Source organism: Indicator indicator, chromosome 11 (assembly GCF_027791375.1).
Source record: "Indicator indicator isolate 239-I01 chromosome 11, UM_Iind_1.1, whole genome shotgun sequence".
In the NCBI taxonomy this organism is placed as follows: domain Eukaryota; kingdom Metazoa; phylum Chordata; class Aves; order Piciformes; family Indicatoridae; genus Indicator; species Indicator indicator.
Genome location: NC_072020.1, coordinates 30,237,498 through 30,258,499, shown reverse-complemented (window position 1 = coordinate 30,258,499; position 21,002 = coordinate 30,237,498). Strand labels below are relative to the sequence as shown.

The following is a 21,002-nucleotide window of genomic DNA, read 5'->3' as shown; positions in this document are numbered from 1 at the left end:
AATATAGGCCAGAGGACTGATGATAGGAAAAAGGAAGAGCACATTCCAGCTAATTTAGTCTATCTTTTATTGAACAAGAAGTATTATTTTACTCTTTGATATGGCTTTAAAGGTCTTAATTACCCTCTGCTCATATTTAAAATTATCATGATTCCTTAGCAAGAGGTAATACCTTTCCTACGGAAGGATGGAATATTTAGCCAGATCATTTTTTTTTTTTTTAATAAAAAGAAAGCCCTGAGTTTCATCACAAGCTGTTAAAGCTATTATTTTCTACTAGGTGACACCCCGTTTAACATAGACCATATTGTTAATAGTTATGGGATTTTATTGAATTAATGAGACTGTTATCATGTAGTAGAATGTCTTGCTGAGTTAATTGAAACTGCAGAGATTATATAAATGGTATTAATGAACTTTGACTGCCTGATGTCTCAGCTTTAATAAAGACTGCTTGGTGGGCTAAATGAACATAGGCAGATAAAAGAACAGGTTCAATTTTGCGAGCCTACGGGCTGTTGACAAAGAAAACAACTTCACCTCTTTTCAAGTGGTGTGCATCAGTAGTGCAGTAATTCCAAGAAAGGGTTGCCACAGGACTAAGGGGAGAGGTGAAGTGCAGAAAATTAAAGACATTTGGATTGTGAAAAACTGTTGATTTAATCCCTCTGAAGTGTGTTCAGTTTGTGAACCAAGTCTTGTGGTGCTGCACCAAGCCCAGAAAATAGCAAACAGTTGTGGTTTGCCTCTCTTGTTCTGGACATGTGACACTTTCATTAGGAGTTTTTCAGTTTTCTCACCTCATTTTTAAAGCATAGTTTTGTTTCTTTGTTTTAAATTAATGCTTCTGTCAGCTTGCTGCTAACAATCCTACATTGTTTATCCCTGTGTCCCTCTCTTCTTAGATGGCTTTTCTTTCATCTCCCTCTCTTCTTAGATAACTTTTCTTCCATGTCCATCCGTGTACCCTTCACTGATTAGCTACTAGGAAATACAGAGTTTGTGGTGGTGACAGGATATGGAGTTTTCCCTCCTTTAACAAATACCTGTAGTGCATTCACTGTTCCTGTCCTACTATTTTTATTGATTCTGGTTTTACCATTTGCTCAAGTCCCATTTCCCATAATAATTTCCACTACAGCAAAGCCCAACATATTTTCTTGAAAATAATGGTTACCATTAGTTACTCACTAACAGATAACCTCCAAGCTGCTCTCTCCAGAGACACCTGGAAAAAAAATAAATAAAGGCCAAATTAAGGAGTTTGTCTTCATATTCAGTATCCATCATAGCATTGGTCCTGTTGTTCTCTCTGAGGATTCCTCTGTTGCATTTGTATGACCACATGCAAGTGCTGCACTTGCTATTAGAATTGCAACACTTGGCCACTAAATGAAAAGTTACACTTCTGTCTGTTGGCATCTGTTCATGACTCAATGTTTCTCTTTCAAAATATTTGGAAGAAGTTACAGTTCTGTGAAAGTTTGCATGCTTATAAATGTAAATAAAGTGCATCTGAAGTTTGCATTTTATTGAAACTACTCCATAGCATCAGCACAGAGTCCTACAAGAAGCAATGAGTAATGTTTGCTTAATATGCATATATGCATGAAAGTTGGCTTTGTAGTAGAGTTTGTGGGGTTTTGACCAGCATGAAGTAACGTTTCATTTGAGGGGGGGAAAAAAAAAAAAAAAGATATTTTTGTCCCTAGTCAAATGGAGTAGAATGTTGTGAAGCTGTTATTACAGATTTTAAAGACAGAACCCTCACTGGAATTACTGAATTTTTAAATAGCAACTGTAAATATCAAATCTAAAGAGAATAGTGTATTGTACTTAATAATATGGAAAAATTTTCCTTAGCATTCTTCTGTAAGACTGATGCCAAAATTCTGGTCCTAGTGACACTGGAAAGAAGTGTAGTGACAATTAAGCTAAATCACTAGGCTGACTATTGTTCACTCATCATTTGGTTGCCCTTAGATAAGTCAATATAATTTTGAAATGCATTGATTCATTTTTCATTGTAAAAAATGCTGTATTTCTGGGTTTATTTCTGAACTATAGACTGTATAATGAAATCAATATTTTGTTGTAGCTGGGAAGTGTCATAAAATTATCTAAGTTCTGTCAACTTATTTATTAACACTAAAGAGTTTCAGTAAACTGCAGCATTGAAAAAATATGTGTATGCATATTACACTGGTGGCTTTTCTTGCCAAGCTAAAAATCTCTAAACATTTGAAGTACTCTTGTAACTGAAAGATCAGAGGTATCTTTTTGAAACCCTGATATTTCATCATCTGTTTGTTCTGTTTTTGTTGTATGTGGGCAGCCACATTATGATTCTACTTTTATTATAAAGTTGATACTATGTTGGAAGAATGCATGATGTGCTTTTATCTTTTATAACTAATTCTTATTTTATGTCCTCTTTCTTTTTCTTCAGCTTATGTGTTTACAGCTTAGGTGGTAGTTTTATTACTCAAATTCTGGCATTTCCATTTCTCTTACTTCATGTTAGCATATCAGGGCGAATAAAAGATTAGACACGGAGCTGTTAATTAGCTGGGGGCTGTGAGTATGTATGAAAGTACAAGCCAGGTTATCTACTGTTTATTTACATATTTTTCCTACTTATTGTCTAATCATGTACCCATCTCCCTTTTTCTCCTATTCCTTTCCCTCTTGGTGTGACCCTAAGACCTTCAAAAATCTAAAGTTGCCAATTTGTAATCTAACCCATATTGTTGTGATGGAGAAATTTACATCAGCTTCTGAAGTCAAGTGGCTACATTCCAAGTTCCCTTCCCTTGGAGAGATCACTGTGTCCAGAGGCCACCAAACAGGTCTCAACCCATCTTCCCACATCCTTTCCATCCCCAAAAGTCTCTCCCTGCCTCTTTTGTATGGCTGACTTCCACCCCAGCCTGTAGCTTGCATAATTCCTACCTGCTACCCTAGTTCACCTCTGGGAGCCCAACTGCCCTGACATAACCAACTTCTTCAGCTGTGGTACCCCCCAGTCCTCATTTTCCCTGATGTAATCTGAGGGAAGGGACTGATTATCTGCTGAAGACAAGGTTTCATTATGCAGTCTGTAGTTTTACCTGCCAGTGCGTTGCTGCTTGCCAGCTGGATTGCTTCTTTCTTGAAGCAGTTGCTTCTGCTCCTGATAAATTGACAAGCCCAGGTGAATCAAATGCAAGTCAAGACTCTTCTTGTGTTCCTGGTGAGCTCCAGGTAAAAGCACCAATGGCTTACCTGGGTAGTTCAACCATTCTTCCAAAGCTGGCTCAAATCCTCAACTGTCCACCAATTTTTCAGTTTCTATATTTTTTCATTCCCTTAATATTGCTCATACAAGTAGCAGGTTGTAATGGAACAGTAGGTCATGGGTGGCCCAGAGGGCTGTAACCCATCTGCTGTGAGGAGAGGCTGAGGGAGTTATCCAGTTATTCAGCCTGGAGAAATAGAAGGCTCTGGGAAGGCCTTGGTGATCCTGCTCTGGCAGGGGGGGTTGGACTAAAGATGATCTTTTGAGGTCCCTTCCAACTCCAAACGTTCTGTGATTCTGTGAGTAGCAGGTCTCCTATGCATTGTGTTATAATGAGTTTATTTCTAGTAGTGACATAAGGATGTCCATTTGAAACATGTATGTTTCATTTTCTGATTTCCCAAATAGCTGCCCTTGGCTCCTCTAAGGGCTACTGCTGTGCTGGTTTTGGAATGTTTCATATAAAATTTAAAAAAAATATATATATTTTTAAAATTTGTAATTTTTCCCTATTGCAGTTCTTTTGTATGATGATTGTAATTACCATAAATAAAATCCATATTTATGAACATAGATCTTGGAGTAAACTGCCAGGTGCAGAGTTGACTGCCATTGCCAATTTGTTGTCTGTTGTGTTAGAAAAACGGAGAATAACTTGCTTCCATATATTATAAAAGAATAAACACTTGGGTTTAATCAGAATTTAAGATAAAAGCCATTGATTATTAAGCCATTCTGTTAAGAATGTAAATGTTCCTGCTTTTAGTTAGTCTGCACTTAATATTGCTGGGTGCTTGATGTGCTGTGCCTTAGGAGCTATTATATGACTGGAAAAATCTTACTGTACTTTTACTTCTTTTTCTGTTTAGGGTATGCATGAACTTCTAGCTCCCATTGTATTTATCCTGCATTGTGACCACCAAGCTTTTTCACATGCCAGTGAAGCTGCACAACCAAGGCAAGCATTATAGTTTTTTTCTCTAGTATTAAATATCTATGTTTAAAACAAACAAACAAAAAAATTAACAATTGACTGAAGTAGAAGTGAACGTGTCCAGAGAAGGGCAACGAGGCTGGGGAAGAGGTCTGGAGCACAGCCCTGTGAGGAGAGGTTGAGGGAGCTGGGGGTGTTTAGCCTGGAGAAGAGGAGGCTCAGGGCAGACCTCATTGCTCTCTACAACTACCTGAAGGGAGGCTGTAGCCAGGAGGGGGTTGGTCTCTTCTCCCAGGCAACCAGCACCAGAACAAGAGGACACAGTCTCAAGCTGCACCAAGGGAAGTTTAGGCTTGAGGTGAGGAGAAAGTTCTTCCCAGAAAGAGTAATTGGCCATTGGAATGTGCTGCCCAGGGAGGTGGTGGAGTCACCATCCCTGGAGGTGTTCGAAAAAAGCTTGGATGTGGCACTTGGAGCCATGGTTTAGTTGTGAGGAAGTGTTAGGTATTAGGTAATAGGTTGGACTTGATGATCTCTGAGGTCTTTTCCAACCTGGTTGATTCTGTGATTCTGTATTCCTTTGTTCTTTCTTTGTAATGATTTCTTTGATAAATTTATATCAGAAATTAGTGCATCTTCAATGATAAAGTCCTTATTTTCATCTTCCCTATTACAGCCTCTGAAAGGGGGATTCAAAATGTAGACATCTTAGAATCATAGAATGGTCCAGGCCAGAAGGGACCTCCAAAGGTGATCCAGTCTGACCTCCCCACAGTCAGCAGGGGCATCCCCAACTAGATCAGGCTGCCCAGGGCTTCCTCGAGCCTCACCTTGAGTATCTCCAGGGAAGGAGCCTCAACCACCTCCACGGGAAACCTGTTCCAGTGTTCCACCACCCTCAGTGAAGAACTGCTTCCTGACATCCAGTTTAAATCTGCCCTTCTCTAGTTTGAAGCCATTGCCCCTTGTCCTGTCAGGCCCTTATAAACATTCTCTCCCCATCCTTCCTGTAGGCCCCCTTCAGGTATCTTCCCCTTTATAGATATTAGCTGGCAAAAAAGGAGGGACAAGAAACCCACGGAAGATCTTCATCAAAAGCTTACATACCTGTCTACCATTTCACCTCAGTCTTCTTGCCAGAAATGGTTTTGATTTTGTCACTGCAGAGAGGAGACAGAGCAGAGAACTACAGTCATAGATCAGACGTTACTAAGTCTCTTTTGTCTTACCATAAAAGAGAGAAAAATCAATGTAGCCAAATTGTTGTGACTGGTGTTTCCTTCATCACCAGCAACGTTGTAGCTGCAATATGTGGCTATCCTTTGACTTGGTAGTACCATTAAGTTTAGCTATTGATTCTCTGTTTTGCTCAAACTGTGTGTGTGCATGTAATCATACACAGATACAGAAAATATGACATCACATATCATTGCCAACCAAATTAAGATGCTTTTCTTTTCTTGCCCTATATGTAAAGGGTTTTTTTTCTTAAAAAAAAAAAAAGGGTTTTTTTCTTTAAAAAAAAAATTAAAAATTGAAACTAGTTGCCTTCTTGTATCACTTCTGGTACTTAGATAATTTCATTTGTCTTTTTGCACTTTTAGAGCCTAGCAATGAATAAAAGCCAATTTAATTACCTCTGTTAGCACCCCTCAACATCATTGTCCAAAGGCAGTTAAATATAAGGATGGAGCTTCTTTGCAAGTGTGTGTTTTTATTCAATGTCTGTCCTTAGATATCCCAAAGTTGTATAGCTCTTCAGTGCAATGTAACTTAAAATAACACTGTGTGATGCACTGCATCCTGTTCCATCCCCACTGAGGAAGCAGAGCTAAGCAGCAAAGTGGATGGAAAAGAGGTGCTGTCACTGATTAATTACTGTTAAAGTACAATAAAAATACAGTCTATTAAAACAAAATAAATTAATGTTTTGATACTGCATATTTGACCAGTAACTGTGGGGGGTTTTTTTTGTTGTTGTTGTTTGGGACAAACAGTGATAGATTGTGCAGCAATCAATTATTCTAGATCAAGCATATTCAGATAATACATTGTGACATTCAGTAATTTGTTATTTGGAATAATTAGATGGTTACTTCATTGTAGTGCAGACAAGGCAGCTAATTTGTTTTTGATCTTTCTAAAAAGGAAAGACTTCATTTGTTCAATGGAGTTGCTCTTTTTTAATTAAAAAGGCTAGTTTTCTCATTTGCACTTTATGTGAAAGTTGGCTTATAAATACATAATAGTACATGCAGAACATGGACCAAAAATAAACACTCACATTTGGATTGTTCACTGTTGCCTTTTTCAGCGATGAAATGAAAGTTCTTTTGAATCCTGAATATCTGGAACATGATGCCTAGTAAGTTTCAACACTTCCTTTACATTCAGTTTGCTCTTATATCTAATACATTATTTAACACCAAGTTTCTGGTTTGTTGTCTTTTTTTTTCCCCCCCTTCAGCGCAATGTTCACACATCTTATGAAAACTGCAGAACATTGGTTTTCAACTTTTGAACATGACAGTCAGAAGGTAAATATTACTCTCAAATGTACTTATTGTGTTGTTAAGCAAATGTGATTTTAGTTAATGATTTAAGTAATTTGGAGCTAATAAGGCATCTTCTGTTAAACAGCTTGGTTAAAGCAGGCTCAGCTAAGTTTACATTCTTGAGATGTTCTTCAGCATCTGGTCATACACACTTGTGGAAAGTCTTCCAGTTGAGAGTTCCTAACTGTTGAAATATTGGTAATCTTCCAACAGTTACTGACTTGGTAATCAAAAGTCAAATATGCAAACACAGATTTTGCTATGTATGTGTGGTCTTGTGTAGCATTTGAAAGAATGGCTGTCATGGGCACTTCTGTATGACCAAAGCCTGTGCAAATGCTGTGTTAAATAAATGCAGATAGGCAGTGTTTAACATATTGAGGCTTTGAATTGTTTTCAGTTGTTTACACTATAAACAATCTGCTGTGAAACCAAAGCCTTGATTGTAAACTATCTGTCAAAGGTCAGGATGCATCTTGCCCTGGCTTCCTCCTTCTGTTTTCTTACTTGTTTTCTTCTTGATCTCAGGGTGTTCAACCAGAGGGAATGTCTATGCCCACTGATCTCCTGTGCAGCTAGCTGCACAGACAGCTCTGTATTTAGTATGTTGCTTCATTTCATAGAAAAGCTTTTTCTGTGTTCTGTGTTTAGTTCTACAGAACTCCTCTTTGCAGAGACCATCTAGGGACCCTCTAGTTCTTGCTTGTAACTGCTTTTCATGCATGGCATGAGGCACAATTCCCTCAATCAATACCCTCAAGTTTTCCTCTGAATATTTTTTGCCTGTCTCTTTCCCTGTTTACTTTTCTCTCTTTTAATTCTGAAAAAAAAAATCTTTGTGATGAAGCCTTTGTAGAAGACTTTAGCAAAACAGTCCTATTACAGGTATTGCCAAGACTTTCAGTGTATTTATATCCTCAATTGTCCTCCAAACTTGGTTCCAAGTTGATTCACTTCAGCATTTTTCACATAGACCATGGGTTGAGTATCTAGAGCTAGAAAAAAAAAAAAAAAAAGAAGAATTTTGTTGGGTTTGGGTATCCACGTGTGCACCAAATTCTGTATTTGTGAGCTGCATTTAGGCAGTGCTAGTCTGAGAGGTGCTTTTTGCCTGTCTGTTGGAGAAAAAGATGTTCCCTTGAGACTCACTTGAAAGCCTCTATTTTCTTTTAATATTTCAATGTATCATTGTATATATTGTACTAGGCACGGAGCATTGGCATCTCAGCCCAAGCCACCTACAGCTATAAATTGCTATTTGGATTTGAGTTTCCACATAATTCTTAGTAACACAGGGTAAAGCATATGGGATACAAATTTTATGAACTTATTACAGAGTCACTTTTATTCCAACAACAAAGCTGTGAGACATGTTTCTCTGAGTGCAGCTTTTCAGAATTCAGTGTATTCAAATGTATTTGTTCCATTTTTCTCTGACAAGAGGTGGTAAAGTCTGAGGCTGAGTTTTATTCCAGGAAATAACTAGGTCTGCTTACAGATTAGCAGTGCTTGGGTAGAAGGTGAAAGTTTACATTGCCCTTTCCAGTCCTTTCATGACATAAAAAATTAACAATGCAGAGCGCATGGATTAATATCTAGTTGTTTGTTTTGGTTCTTTGCAAACATGTATAATCTTTAATAATCCTTTCTTGTACATATGCCTTTTACAATCATGACTTTGAGGGTTAGATACATAATGAAGTCTGAATCTTCAGGAAGGATGCAATGAATGCATGTGCTCCAAGAGACCTGTTATGTTTTATAGCCTCTAACAGTTGGTTCCATTACTCCCAACTGCCATTAGAGGAGCTTCTCCAGCTACTCCATTCCCTGGTGGTTAATGAGAGAAATCTGTCCACAGTTTATGCTTGTACTATGTTCTAGCCTCTCTTTATTACTGTAGCATTTGTTTCCTAAATGCTTGAATATATAAATTGTATTAGTATCAACTGCCAGCCATTCCAGTTCATTTGTGGTGGGTTTTGTGGCAGGATTTGGCAACTCTCTTCCTAATACTTGATCTAAATCTTTCAGCTGGGTTTCATTGGCATTCATATTTCAGTTGTCCTTAGAAGTGTGCCTGATGCTCTCCTGTAAAGTGTAGCACATCTTTATACCATCCCTCTTTTGGTCTTCCTATGATGAACTGCATTCCTTTAGGGTTGATCCTTCAGATTTTGCCTCAGCAAGAGATGACTAAACCCACACACTCAATTTTTTTCCAAGACTTAGAAGCTCACAAAAAGAAAGCAAGTAAGTGTTTTGTCTCATATGGCAACAGTGTGCATGGGCAGGGTCCCACTATCATATTGTCCACTTGGCTTCCGTACTTTAGGTACAGGCACTGTGAGTCATTTATAATTTAACATTTTGGCAGCTTGTTTGTGTTAGTTTATTTGAGCATCTTTTTATTTCTTTCACACCAGCTGATGTGATTTTTCTGGAGCAATTTCAAGTGACTGTCATTTCTCAACAAAATTGCATGAGAGGAGACAGCAGACATATCACATGTGCTGTAGTCATCCACCAAGCTTCTTGATGGAGCGTACCAAATCAGGGGGCAGGGACAGTCAAGTCATTGATAGCAACTGCTGTCCCCAGAGAGTCTTTTTTTGAAGATTTCTGTTAATGTTTCGTGTGACCAAGACATAGAGATGTGCTGCTTAGGACATGTTTTAATGGCAGACTTGTCAGTGCTGGCTGAATGGTTGGATTCAATGATCTTAAAGATCTCTCTCAGCCTATATAGTTCTAGGATGGTTATTTCTATTTCTATTTTGATGGTTATTTCTGTGATTCTAATTTTGATGGTTATCATTTACTTATGCTTTTTAAAATGGCAGGACAGCATATATTATTTGATGCACTTAGCCATGTTGATAGTCAGTCTGACAGCCTGCAGTGTGTCACAGGATCACAGGATGTTAGGGGTTGGAAGGGACCTCCAGAGATCATCAAGTCCAATCCCCCTGCCAGAGCAGGACCAGAGAATCTAGCACAGGTCACACAGGAATGCATCCAGATGGGGCTTGAAAGTCTCCAGAGAAGGAGATTCCACAACTTCTGTGGGCAGCCTGTTCCAGTGCTCTGTGACCCTCACAGTGAAGAAGTTCCTCCTCATGTTGAGGTGGAACCTCCTGTGCTGTAGTTTCTATCCATTGTCCCTTGTCCTATCCCAGGGTGCAACTGAGCAGAGCCTGTCCCCTCCCTCTTGACCCTCAGCCCTCAGATATTTAGAAACACTGATTAAATTCCCTCTCAGTCTTCTCCTTTCCAGACCAAACAGCTGCAGGGCTCTCAGCCTCTCCTCACAGGGCAGTGCTCCATTCCCTTCATCATCCTCGTAGCACTCTATTGAACTCTCGAGTAGATCCCTGTCCCTCTTGAACTGGGGAGCTCAAAACTGGATGCGATATTCCAGGTGAGATCTCACCAGGGCAGAGTAGAGGGGTAGGAGAACCTCCCTCGGTCTGCTGGACACATTCCTCTTAGTGCACTCCAGGATACCATTGGCAATCTTGGCCGTAAGTGTCAGTGTTGCATTATACCAAGATGTACAAATGCAGCAGGCGACAAGGAAGCTCTGTTTTGGCACTCCTTTGTAAAAGGAAGCTTGCCTTAGTTTTAATGTTCAGAATCTTTTTACACTTGAGCCAGTGTTTCAGAGTCTGTCTTCTGATTTTGTAAGCATAACTTTACACCCACAGAGAGCTAATGATGTAAAGGCTAACCCAATTAACCAGCTAGTCTTCTCAGGTTACAAGTTCAAATGAGCAGAAAGATTCTAATGTTGAGATTTCTGTACAAGAATCTATGCCTATAATCAAGAAAAGCTTAAAAATTCAGATTTGAGTGCATCCAGTGGTCAAGATGAACTTAAACTCAACTGGAATAAGCCAGCATAAAGTGCATACTTGAGATGTATGCCAGCTGATTAAATATCAGTCAGACTATGAATATGTAGAGTTACAGACTTTTGTTATTAGTTTCACCAATAATTTTCTGTGTTTATGCAAAAAATTACTATGTGCTAGCATTTAATGTTAAGATGATGTTAAAATAATGTTAAATCATACTTTAAGAGTGTTTTTCTTCTAGTTTAGAAGGAGATTAGTGGGTACTGGCTGCCCAGGGGGGTTGTAGAGTCTCTGTCTCTGGAGATACTCAAGACCTGCCTGGAGGTGTTCCTCTGTGACATGGTCTAGGTGAACCTGCTCTGGCAGGGGGCTTAGACTGGATGATCTCTTGAGGTCTCTTCCAGCCCCCAAGATTATGTGATTCTGTGATACCCTTTTTCAGTATTTTGATTTCTAGCACGTGACCAAGAAAATAATTAAATGGGTGTGAAACAACAATAGGAAATAGCCATACAACAGCGAAACAAAAACCAGGATAAAAAAAAGTCTGCCTGATTTGGTAATGAAGAAGTTAATAGAATAATGTGGTGGTTTGGCCCTGGCCTAGGGGCCAAATGCCCACCAAAGCCACTCCCTCACTCCCCGTCTTAAATGGACAGGGGAGAGGGGAAAGATATAACAAGAGCCAATAATAAAATAGAAGCAATTTATTAACAATAATAAGCAAAATCAACAGACTATGTGGAAATAAAAGCAGAGAGAGAGAGCTGTTAGCCTCTACTGCCCATCAGCAGGACGAGGGTCGGTCTCAGGCAGCAGGGCTCTCTATGCTTGGTGGTTCCTTAGGAGGACAGACACCATGGACAAATCCCCCCCACACTTCCTTCTTTCACTTCATTCTTATATCTGAGCTGACTTCATATGGCATGGAATATCCCTTTGGCCAGCCTGGGTCAGCTGGCTCAGCTGTGTCCCTCCCAAGATCTTGCCCCACCCCTCAGTGTACTCTTGGGGCAGGGAAATGTTGGAAAGGCGCAGCCTGGATGCTTGTTCAGCAGTAGCCAAAACACTGCTGTGCTATCAACTACTGCTGCAAAACACAGCACTAGAAGGATGCTTTGAGGAGAATTAATTCCAGCTCAGCCAATACAAACCCAATACAAATAATTTTAAAAGAAGGTAAGGGAGATATCCTTTCTCTTTGGTATTTTAGTAGCAACGTTTCTTAGCCACTAAAGTGTTTACATTTCTTTTGGTAGAACAGAAAAGATTTTGAATGAAAGGATGCTGTTTCAGTGAGCCTTATTTGACAGTCTGAGGGAGCTTTTGTCAAACCATTTGCTAGGGCAACTTAACTGAGTATGTCTTGGTACCACAACAGCATGGTAAAACCAGCAAAACTACCTAGATCAGTCCTTTTGCTGCAATTGCCATAGCTGGACAACAATTAAGCAGATTTAAGAATACAATTTATAATCAATCAAATCAGTAAATAGAAACATTTTACCTGAAATCACTGGTCAGCATCATGACATGTTTTCCGCAGTACAGAAATGGAAAACTTCAGAAAAAAGTATTTCAAGCAAAGGAGATAGATATATATATATATATAGATATATAAAAAAGGCTTTTTGATACAAATTACTAAATGTTTTCTGCCTGCTTGAATGTTAAACCATGTTGTAAATTATTTTGAATTAGGTGTTCTTCTCTTCCTCCCTCTTAAAAAGCTGGTGCTGAGAGAATGGAGGGAAGAGGGAATATAACCATAGCAAACAGCCTTGGGGATAGTTTATATTAAAAAAAAGAAAACAGACACAAACCCAAATCTTTGTCTAATATTGAAAGTTAAAAATAAAGTGCTCTTCACTCTATTGAACGAAGTGAATTTGTCTTTCAGCAGTTTAAGCTGTAATTAAGTCTTCTGAAATGATTAACCTTTTCACCTTGATGTTTCTCTGTCAATACATTGAGCAAAAGGGTAGAAAGACAATAACTATTTTTCAGAGTGAAGCTTTCAGATCTGAGAGCCATGATGACAGATTGCAACTGTTTCAGTTTTACCTCTTTTAGAACATTAACATTGGCCCTGGCAGCTTGATTCTCCATTTCCCTTTCCCCAGTCTTTCGTTTGATAGGTTTGATTTGTTCTTTTTTTATTTCTTGTCCTCCTTTTTACTTGTTTCCCATTCAGTGTGGCTCATTACTTACTGCATTTCTTTTGTGCATTCTGTGTCTTTTTCAATAATACTTCACCCTATGGCAAGAAGAATACATTCAAAGCAGGATCAGGTTCAAGGATGCTAATGTTCCAGTAGTTCTCTTCCTGTTTTCACTTTGTGTGTGTGTGTGTGTGTTATGGTCTAGATCATGACATAGATTACACAACCTCTAGGTCAAACCAACTACCTTCTAACTGTCAGGTTCATCTCATTGTTCTATTTCTTCTTGGTTTAAGAGTTTTGTGATGTTTTATCAAAGTTACATAGATTTTGAGGTACAGCCACCAGAGTTTCTGAGCAAGGGAAGACTGTTTTGAAAGGATTGTTCCAAAATAAGTTATTTGCTCTTTGGTATCCAGTTTATTGTCCTCTGAGGACACATATTCTTTACTAAGTTACCATTCATCTGCTTTGCTTTGGACTGACTCAGACTGCTGATATTAGAGCTGTCAACACTTTGTCAGAACATGAAAAGTAAAGCATAGACGTAAAAACTGATGTGCAGAATGAGGGGATGAACTGTGGCACACCTGGGAAGGAGAATCCCACAATACCTACCACAGAAGTGGATACTTGAGATTCTTCCCTTGCTGGAAAAGCAACTTCTTATGTTTCTTTGGAAGCCAGTGATTGCAATAAAACAAATCTCTTGTAGACAGTTCCTTTTGACAATAAGGCTTCTTGGGGTGGTCTTTTTTTTTTTAACCCCTGTTTTCTCTTCCTGCAGGAGAAAGATGTGATGATTACACCAACACCATTTGCAAGGCCACAGGACTTAGGCCCATCTATTGCTATTGTAGCAAAGGTAAACCAAATTCAGGACCATCTGCTGAAGAAACATGACATTGAGCTGTACATGCATCTGAACCGACTGGAAATTGCTCCACAGATTTATGGACTGTAAGTGTTTGCAAACTAATTACTTAATTGAATTCCTTCTATTTTTATTTTGTTATATTAGGACTTTTTTTTTCCCTTACATTTAGGATTAGAGTAATGAGGCTAAAAAGAAATGCTTCTTCTTATCTCTTAGAACTAACTCATTTGACATTATTAGAGTAAATGACACCCTCACTGTTGTCACAGTGGCATTGCCAATGCAGGCAAAGTGTGTTCAGCTACATGATAGAGAACTTGATGAAGACTGCTAGTGCAGTGATGAAGTACTGAATCCAGTGCATATGCTACCTGTGGTTTTCCTATAAGAAATGAGATGACAGGACACAGAGAAGGCAAAAGTTATTAGTATTGAATGGTGGTTTCGTTATTTAATTTTATCACCAATTCAGTATCAGTGAACTTTCCCCTATTGCAATAATGGGAATTTGGATAGTGGTAATACAGGTGTGGTGGGGCATGTTAAAAGTTAAAGCAGGAGGGTAATAAAGTGTCCCTATGTGGAGTCAAGCCAGGTACTCCCAGATGCATTCAGGTAGCTGTCTATTGTGTGCCCATGTTCAAGGGGGGGCTCATTGGGTCAGGTTAATTTTCACTGAGTCACGGAATTGTCAGGGCTGGAAGGGACCTCAAGGACCAGAGAGTTCCAACCCCCCTGCCATGGGCAGGGACATCTCACACTAGATCAGGTTGCCCAGAGCCTTAAAAAATTCCAGGGATGGGGCTTCCATCACCTCCCTGGGCAACCTGTTCCAGTGTCTCACCACCCTCATGGTGAAGAAATTCTTCCTAATATCTAGTCTAAATCTATCCCTTTCTAGTTTTCGTCCATTTTCCCTGGTCCTATCACTACCCAACACCCTAAAAAGCTTTCTTGTAGGCCCCCTTCAGATACTGGAAGAGCACAATAAGCTCTCCTCAGAGCCTTTCCTTCTCCAAACTAAACAACTCCAACTCTCTCAGTCTGTCTCCATAGGAGATGTGACCTTGCCCAAGTGTTTGCACAGCACTGAATCCAAAGCTGTTATGACTGCTATATAGTCAGTCTGGGCCAGTACAGAGCATGCAAGGTGGATGAACCATCTATAAGTGTGATTTTACTATGGTCCTGAGGAAAAATTTTGCCATCATTGTCTGGAATTCTAGATGTTTGCTTGATTTTTGACTATTCTGTAAAGAGCTGGCAAGCTATATGTGCAGTTGCAGTGGCAGAAAAATGACACTTTTAATTCATTTTCCTACTTTTTGCAACGATTTAAAGTAAAGTTGGCTTTGGCTTAAATAACAATAATAATTTTTTTTAAAGTTTCATTTAGGGGTGGGAATTTCCAAGTGTAATTGTGAATTACATTTAGTAACTCAATAGTAAAAGGAGGTAGAAGGTGATTGTGTAAATGTCAGGCCATAACTGCAATACCTATCATTAAAGTCTGATTTGGTGTTATAGTAAAACGGAAGGATGCTGAGACATAGAAGACCCTCAGGAGAAGAGTTGAGCTGAGTCTAAGTAGTAGTCCCATACTTCTAAATAACATATTAGGAAGTTCATGTAATTCTACAAAGCTTTTGACAGGATAGTTTTGGTAGGAATGGGTTACAGGAAGAGGAAGAATAAGCCAAGTAAACTCAAGTTATTAAAAATATGAAGAGAGCAGATTGTCCCATTACAGTATTTTTGCATACTGTAGGTTTGTGTATTTTTTTTTAATATGTTCAATAGTCTGGAAGAGGAAGCAATCATCCTTCATAAACTTCAGGGGTAATAATGAACAAGTAGGCAGTATAAATTTCAAGGAAAAGAAAAAGACAGTGTTTCCCTTTTTTATGAGGGCTTATGGGAACACAGAGAAAATAAAATAAGATAAACCTCAGAAATTTGCAAACATATTCTGGGGCAAAAATAATTTGTACTGTAGATACTCACTTCAGTATAAGATTTTGCCATTCAGTGAGGAAAATAATTGAAAGAAAAAATTAGACTTTAGCTCAGAACGTAACATTATAATAACAGAAGAACAGTGCAGTCTGGCATGGCATAAATAGAACTGAATCTGAATAGAGAAATTTACAGTTAAGAGAATGAATTATGAGAGAGAGCTTCAGGCTGACTATCAAGGAAACCTTGCAAACAGTGAGCTGTTAAACTGTAAAATAATATATCAAAATTAACAAAGGAAAAGCCATCAGAATATTTTGAAGACAGGCTTTGAACATCTCTCAGAAATGGATAGTGTTATAGAGATTGAGTCTGCACTGGCAGAAGAGGAAAGTAGGTTGCCTGTGAGGTCATATGCTTCTCTGATTTCTGATTTAATGTAGAGGACAGGAGAAAAAGAAAGAGAAAGGAACATGACTGTGTTGTATTATTCTCACCTTTAATGATGTCTGAACTCTTCAGAATAGTAATTTCCAGTAGTAAGCCAGCTGACAGTCTCAGATGCTGGATCTTTTACTGTATTTAACGTGTCTTGAACTATAAAGAGCATTTCTTAAACAATATGCTATTAATAATTGCTAAACCTAACCCAAGTGCAGAATTCATGTGAGCTTTTTGTTAAGTTTAGGGTTTGCTCAAGTTTGTTGGATTCGCCAACAGTAAGTATTCATGTCAGCCTTAATATCACTCAAAAGATAGGCAAATGGTAGAAGGAAGAGTGGGAACTTCCCTCAAAAGATCCTGTGGCATTGCTAGTGAAAAAGTAGCAACATGAGAGGTTTTTATTTAGTAGCAGTCTCCCTAGCCTGGGTAAATTATACAGTTTACTTACTTAAATAGATAGTAATTTATACTTTACATTCTTCTATAACCATAAGGGGCAAGGTAGACACAATTCTTACTCTTTGCATTTTCATACAGTTATTTCAACCTTTCACGTTGACAAATAGTCCTTTTATTTTTTTCAGACACTAGGGAGACTCTTTCTGCTGGGAGGTCAGGTACCCTATAGTCTGTTCTACATTTCCATGTTCAGAAACTGTCCTTTAAAATGATGTCATTACACACTTCTTGAAATTATGCTTTCCTCCTTAGAAGACCAACTTTAGCAGGCATTTGGTGTGTGTGGTATGACTCATTTACTTTCAGCTGTTGTCCAGTAGTGCAAATGTTGTATGCTGGGTTTGTGGGAAAGTCTACTCGTTCCAGTGTTTAGTATAACAATGTGAAAAATCTTTTTTAATTCATGAGTCAGTCAGCTGCAAGCCATGATGTCATCAGCCTCAGGCTGGACTGCCAGGCAGTTTAGAAGAAAACTTTTCTCTGGGTAGTTTTGTAAAATTTTAGATCAAGGGAGTGCTTTTCTTTATCTTCTGGAGGGCATCAGTGAACAGGGTTTGCATTACTTGGCTTTCTCATTTCACTGCTGGTTAGAAAGAGAACCCTCCTAGGAACAGCAGGGTATGCCTGGGTCCTGGCTGTGCCACACTTGAGTGCTCTGGTTATTCAAGTTGGTGTCATGGACAGGAGCAGCCTTAGCAGAGGAACTTTCTGTGGCTGGAAGTCTTATGAGACCACACTTTCATTCACTGGCAGACAGCTGCTGCATATCCCTGTGATGATTATTCAACAGCTATTAATATCAGCTGAAATGGAACCAGCAATAGAGAGATAAGGGCTCTGTGCCTTATCTTTCCATAGTCGTCTTTATTAGCTATGTCTCGAGTTTGTTATTAGACCTGAGATAATGTTTTGCAGAATTACGTTGTTTCACGTTCCTGGTAGCACTGCAAATTGCATAGAGTCTCACCAAACTATAGTAATGACTTCATCATATCTAATTTTGTAGTTTGTAAAGCACAAGAATGGTTTGAAAATAAGATGGAATGCATTACATCAACAGTTCAAGTGACACATACTTCCTGATAATATACTTTTCTCCAAATAAAAGGGAAAAAAAGGCTAAGATTGAACAAAAAGGTTGGGTTGGGCTGAAGGGCTGACAGATTGAATATTCAGTTTAACTGTAAAATTAAAAATTATTAATGTCCTAGATTAAATGGTATTCTAGTGTTAATTTCTTTGACATCTAATTCCTGTTAAAGTACAAAATAATTATTGAAAAGCCATTTTACAGTTTCTGCAGTGCTCATTGTTTGCAGTGGAAAATGAAGCAGGCTGTGCACTCAGCCTGAGAAAGGACAAGGTTTGAGGAAAAGTCTTCATCTGTCTGTTTAGGATATTTTTCTTCTATTGGTAGTAATTTGTAGTGAAGGACTTCAGTTACATTTCATGGAACTGCTGAGTCAGTTGGAAAAGTCCCACATAATAACATTATTGCTACTTTATGTACTGAGGGTTAATTACATAGCATCAAATGAAACTCTGATAGAACTGCATGCAGTAAGTAGAGCTAGGTCATGTAAATATATATGGTACTGTAGTATAGAAATAATGCACACAAAGGTCATGAGGAGGTGTAAGTGTGAAAGGCTTTATTTGAGAACAGATTGAACTGTTGGCACAAACTCGCTGGGTTCTGCACCGTAACAGGGATGGCAGCATTGCACTGGGTAAGCAAACTCTTTCTGAGCACGTACCCGACAGACAATAAAGCACATGCAGAGGCAAGTGTAAATATTTCATGATAGCTTCATCTCAGTACAGAAAAGGCCTTCTTAGAACATTCAGTGCCAATGACTTTTCCTCCTGCTGCCACTCTGCTTTATGATGATCAGTCAGGTAGACATACTGCCTTCTGCAGTCTGAGATGCAGATTCAGCCCGTTAGGGTTAAACCCCAGTTGTGCTTCAGGAAGAAGCCTATCTCATGAAGAAAGGCAAGGCAGGGCAAGGGAGGGGAGGGAAGGGGAGGGAAAAGAAGGAAGGAAGGAGAGGAGGAAAAAGAAGGAAGGAAGGAGAGGAGGAAAAAGAAGGAAGGAAGGAGAGGAGGAAAAAGAAGGAAGGAAGGAGAGGAGGAAAAAGAAGGAAGGAAGGAGAGGAGGAAAAAGAAGGAAGGAAGGAGAGGAGGAAAAAGAAGGAAGGAAGGAGAGGAGGAAAAAGAAGGAAGGAAGGAGAGGAGGAAAAAGAAGGAAGGAAGGAGAGGAGGAAAAAGAAGGAAGGAAGGAGAGGAGGAAAAAGAAGGAAGGAAGGAGAGGAGGAAAAAGAAGGAAGGAAGGAGAGGAGGAAAAAGAAGGAAGGAAGGAGAGGAGGAAAAAGAAGGAAGGAAGGAGAGGAGGAAAAAGGAAAAGGATGCAAGCTAAGTTACAGAGTAACTAGGCACAAGTGTAGATTTGAAGAAGGAAAGATGGAAGGAAAAAAGAAAAAGGATGCAAGCAAAGATACAGAGTAACTAGGCACAAGTGTAGATTTGAAGACAAGCATTAGAAAGGTTATGCTACAGCAAAGTCAACAGCAGATGTGCTGTTCTACTATAACTATTCTTAGTTGCTTTGCTATGAGCACTGCTTTGGGGCATCCACCTGTTTTAGTTTCTCTTCCATGCCATTATGGTACCAGGCAATATTCTTTTCTGTAACCATATTGGTCCCTGAAAGGAGAATTTAAAAGATTTTTACCTGTACAGTAAAGGAACATAAATCCAGAAAAATTTCTAAAAATTGTAGAATCCCAGTAGTCATCAGAATGCCAGATGAGCAGGCCTTTCTAAGTAAGGTTACCATCCACTGTTGCTGCACAAAGTAGGAAGTGACAGAAGCACAGAATCAATCAGGTTGGAAGAGACCTCCAAGGTCATCAAGTCCAACCAGTCACCCAACCCTATCTAATCAACCAGACCATGGCACTGAGTGTCTCATCCAGTCTCTTAAACACCTCCAGGGATGTCAACCCCACCACCTCCCTGGGCAGCACATTCCAATGGCCAATCTCCCTTTGTGTGAAGAACTTGTTTCTAAGATCGAGCCTAAACTTCCTCTTGCATAGCTTGAGACTGTGTCCTCTTGTTCTGTTGCTGGCCCAGGAGAAAAGACCAACACCCCCCATCCCCAGCTACAACCTCCCTTCAGGTAGTTGTAGACAGCAATGAGGTCTCCCCTGAGCCTCCTCTTCTCCAGGCTAAACACCCCCAGCTCCCTCAGCCTCTCCTCACAGGGCTGTGCTCCAGACCCCTCCCCAGCTTTGTTGCCCTTCTCTGGACACATTCCAGCATCTCAACATCTTTCTTGAATTGAGAAGCCCAGAACTGGACACAGCACTCAAGGTGTGGTCTAACCAGTGCTGAGCACAGGGCAGAATGACTTCCCTGCTCCTGCTGGCCACACTATTTCTGATGCAGGCCAGGATGCCATTGGCCTTCTTGGCCACCTGGGCACACTCCTGGCTCATGTTCAGCTGCTGTCAACCAGTACCCCCATGGTATTTTTAGATAAAGCTTTTGGGGGCTGACACAGACATCTGAAAACTTTGCTGGGAATTCTGTCTTGCATGGTAAAAAAAAAAAAAAAAAAAAGTATTGTCAGGAGAAATCTGGAAGTTCAAAGTTAGGTGACAGAAGAATAAAACACATCTGAAGCTAATTCAGAAAGCTACAATGTATTTTGGTGGAGAGAGGGATTGCCTCACCTGCTGTTGACATACCAATTGTTTTGCAGTGGTTTAGTAACTCAAAGGATTTGCTTAGTGCAAATAAATGTGGGAAATTCTTGAAGCACCAGAGAGCAAGCAAATCCCACTTACCTCTAAAAGCTGCTTTTCTTCTGTTTTGAAGTGAGGCTACTCAGCCTTTCATGTTCTGAAATGATAGATAGCTGTTGCTCATTGCTGAGTTTCCTCAAAAAGCTTTCTGGTTCACTGCTTTGGAAAAAAAAAAAGAGTACATTTCATTTTATGCTACTTCTTATTGTATATTAGCTTGAAATTTACAGTATTATGAACTTTCATTTTTATTCATTTTCCTGTCAAAAATAGTATTTCAGGCTTACCTTAGACTTAAGATTTTTGACATATATATGTAATAGAAAAGCCCAGTCTATAAAGGGAATGAAGGATTGGTTGAGGTGTCAAAAGTGTTCATCTGAGTTCTACTCTCCTGCTGCATAATTATGTGCTGAGATGATAATGATGGCTGTGAGGATGGAATGCAGATTTGATGCAGGTGATGTGCTTCCCATATGAAGTACAAGGAATTATCTCTATCTGGCAAAGAAACAAGCAAGAAACCTTCTATTTTGACTTTTGTCACATACCCTTTAAAAAAAGAAAAAAACAAGACACATCTGGTGGCATTAAACATTAGCAGGCTTAGAGACCAGTGGATTTGAATAGAATGAATATATTCTGAAGCCTGTGAGGAACTTTGTAGGA

General features: G+C 39.3%; 1 protein-coding gene across 2 annotated transcripts in view; it reads left to right on the top strand.

Moving 5' to 3' along the window:
- TBC1D5 (TBC1 domain family member 5) overlaps positions 1-21,002 on the top strand; it is a 206,160-nt gene that overhangs the window by 59,190 nt on the left and 125,968 nt on the right. For both annotated transcript variants that reach the window (XM_054384865.1, XM_054384866.1), the window contains exons 8-11: positions 4,147-4,235; positions 6,526-6,576; positions 6,679-6,748; positions 13,573-13,745. In XM_054384865.1, coding sequence (XP_054240840.1) covers positions 4,147-4,235; positions 6,526-6,576; positions 6,679-6,748; positions 13,573-13,745 — 383 coding nt within the window. The remainder of the gene's footprint in view (positions 1-4,146; positions 4,236-6,525; positions 6,577-6,678; positions 6,749-13,572; positions 13,746-21,002) is intronic.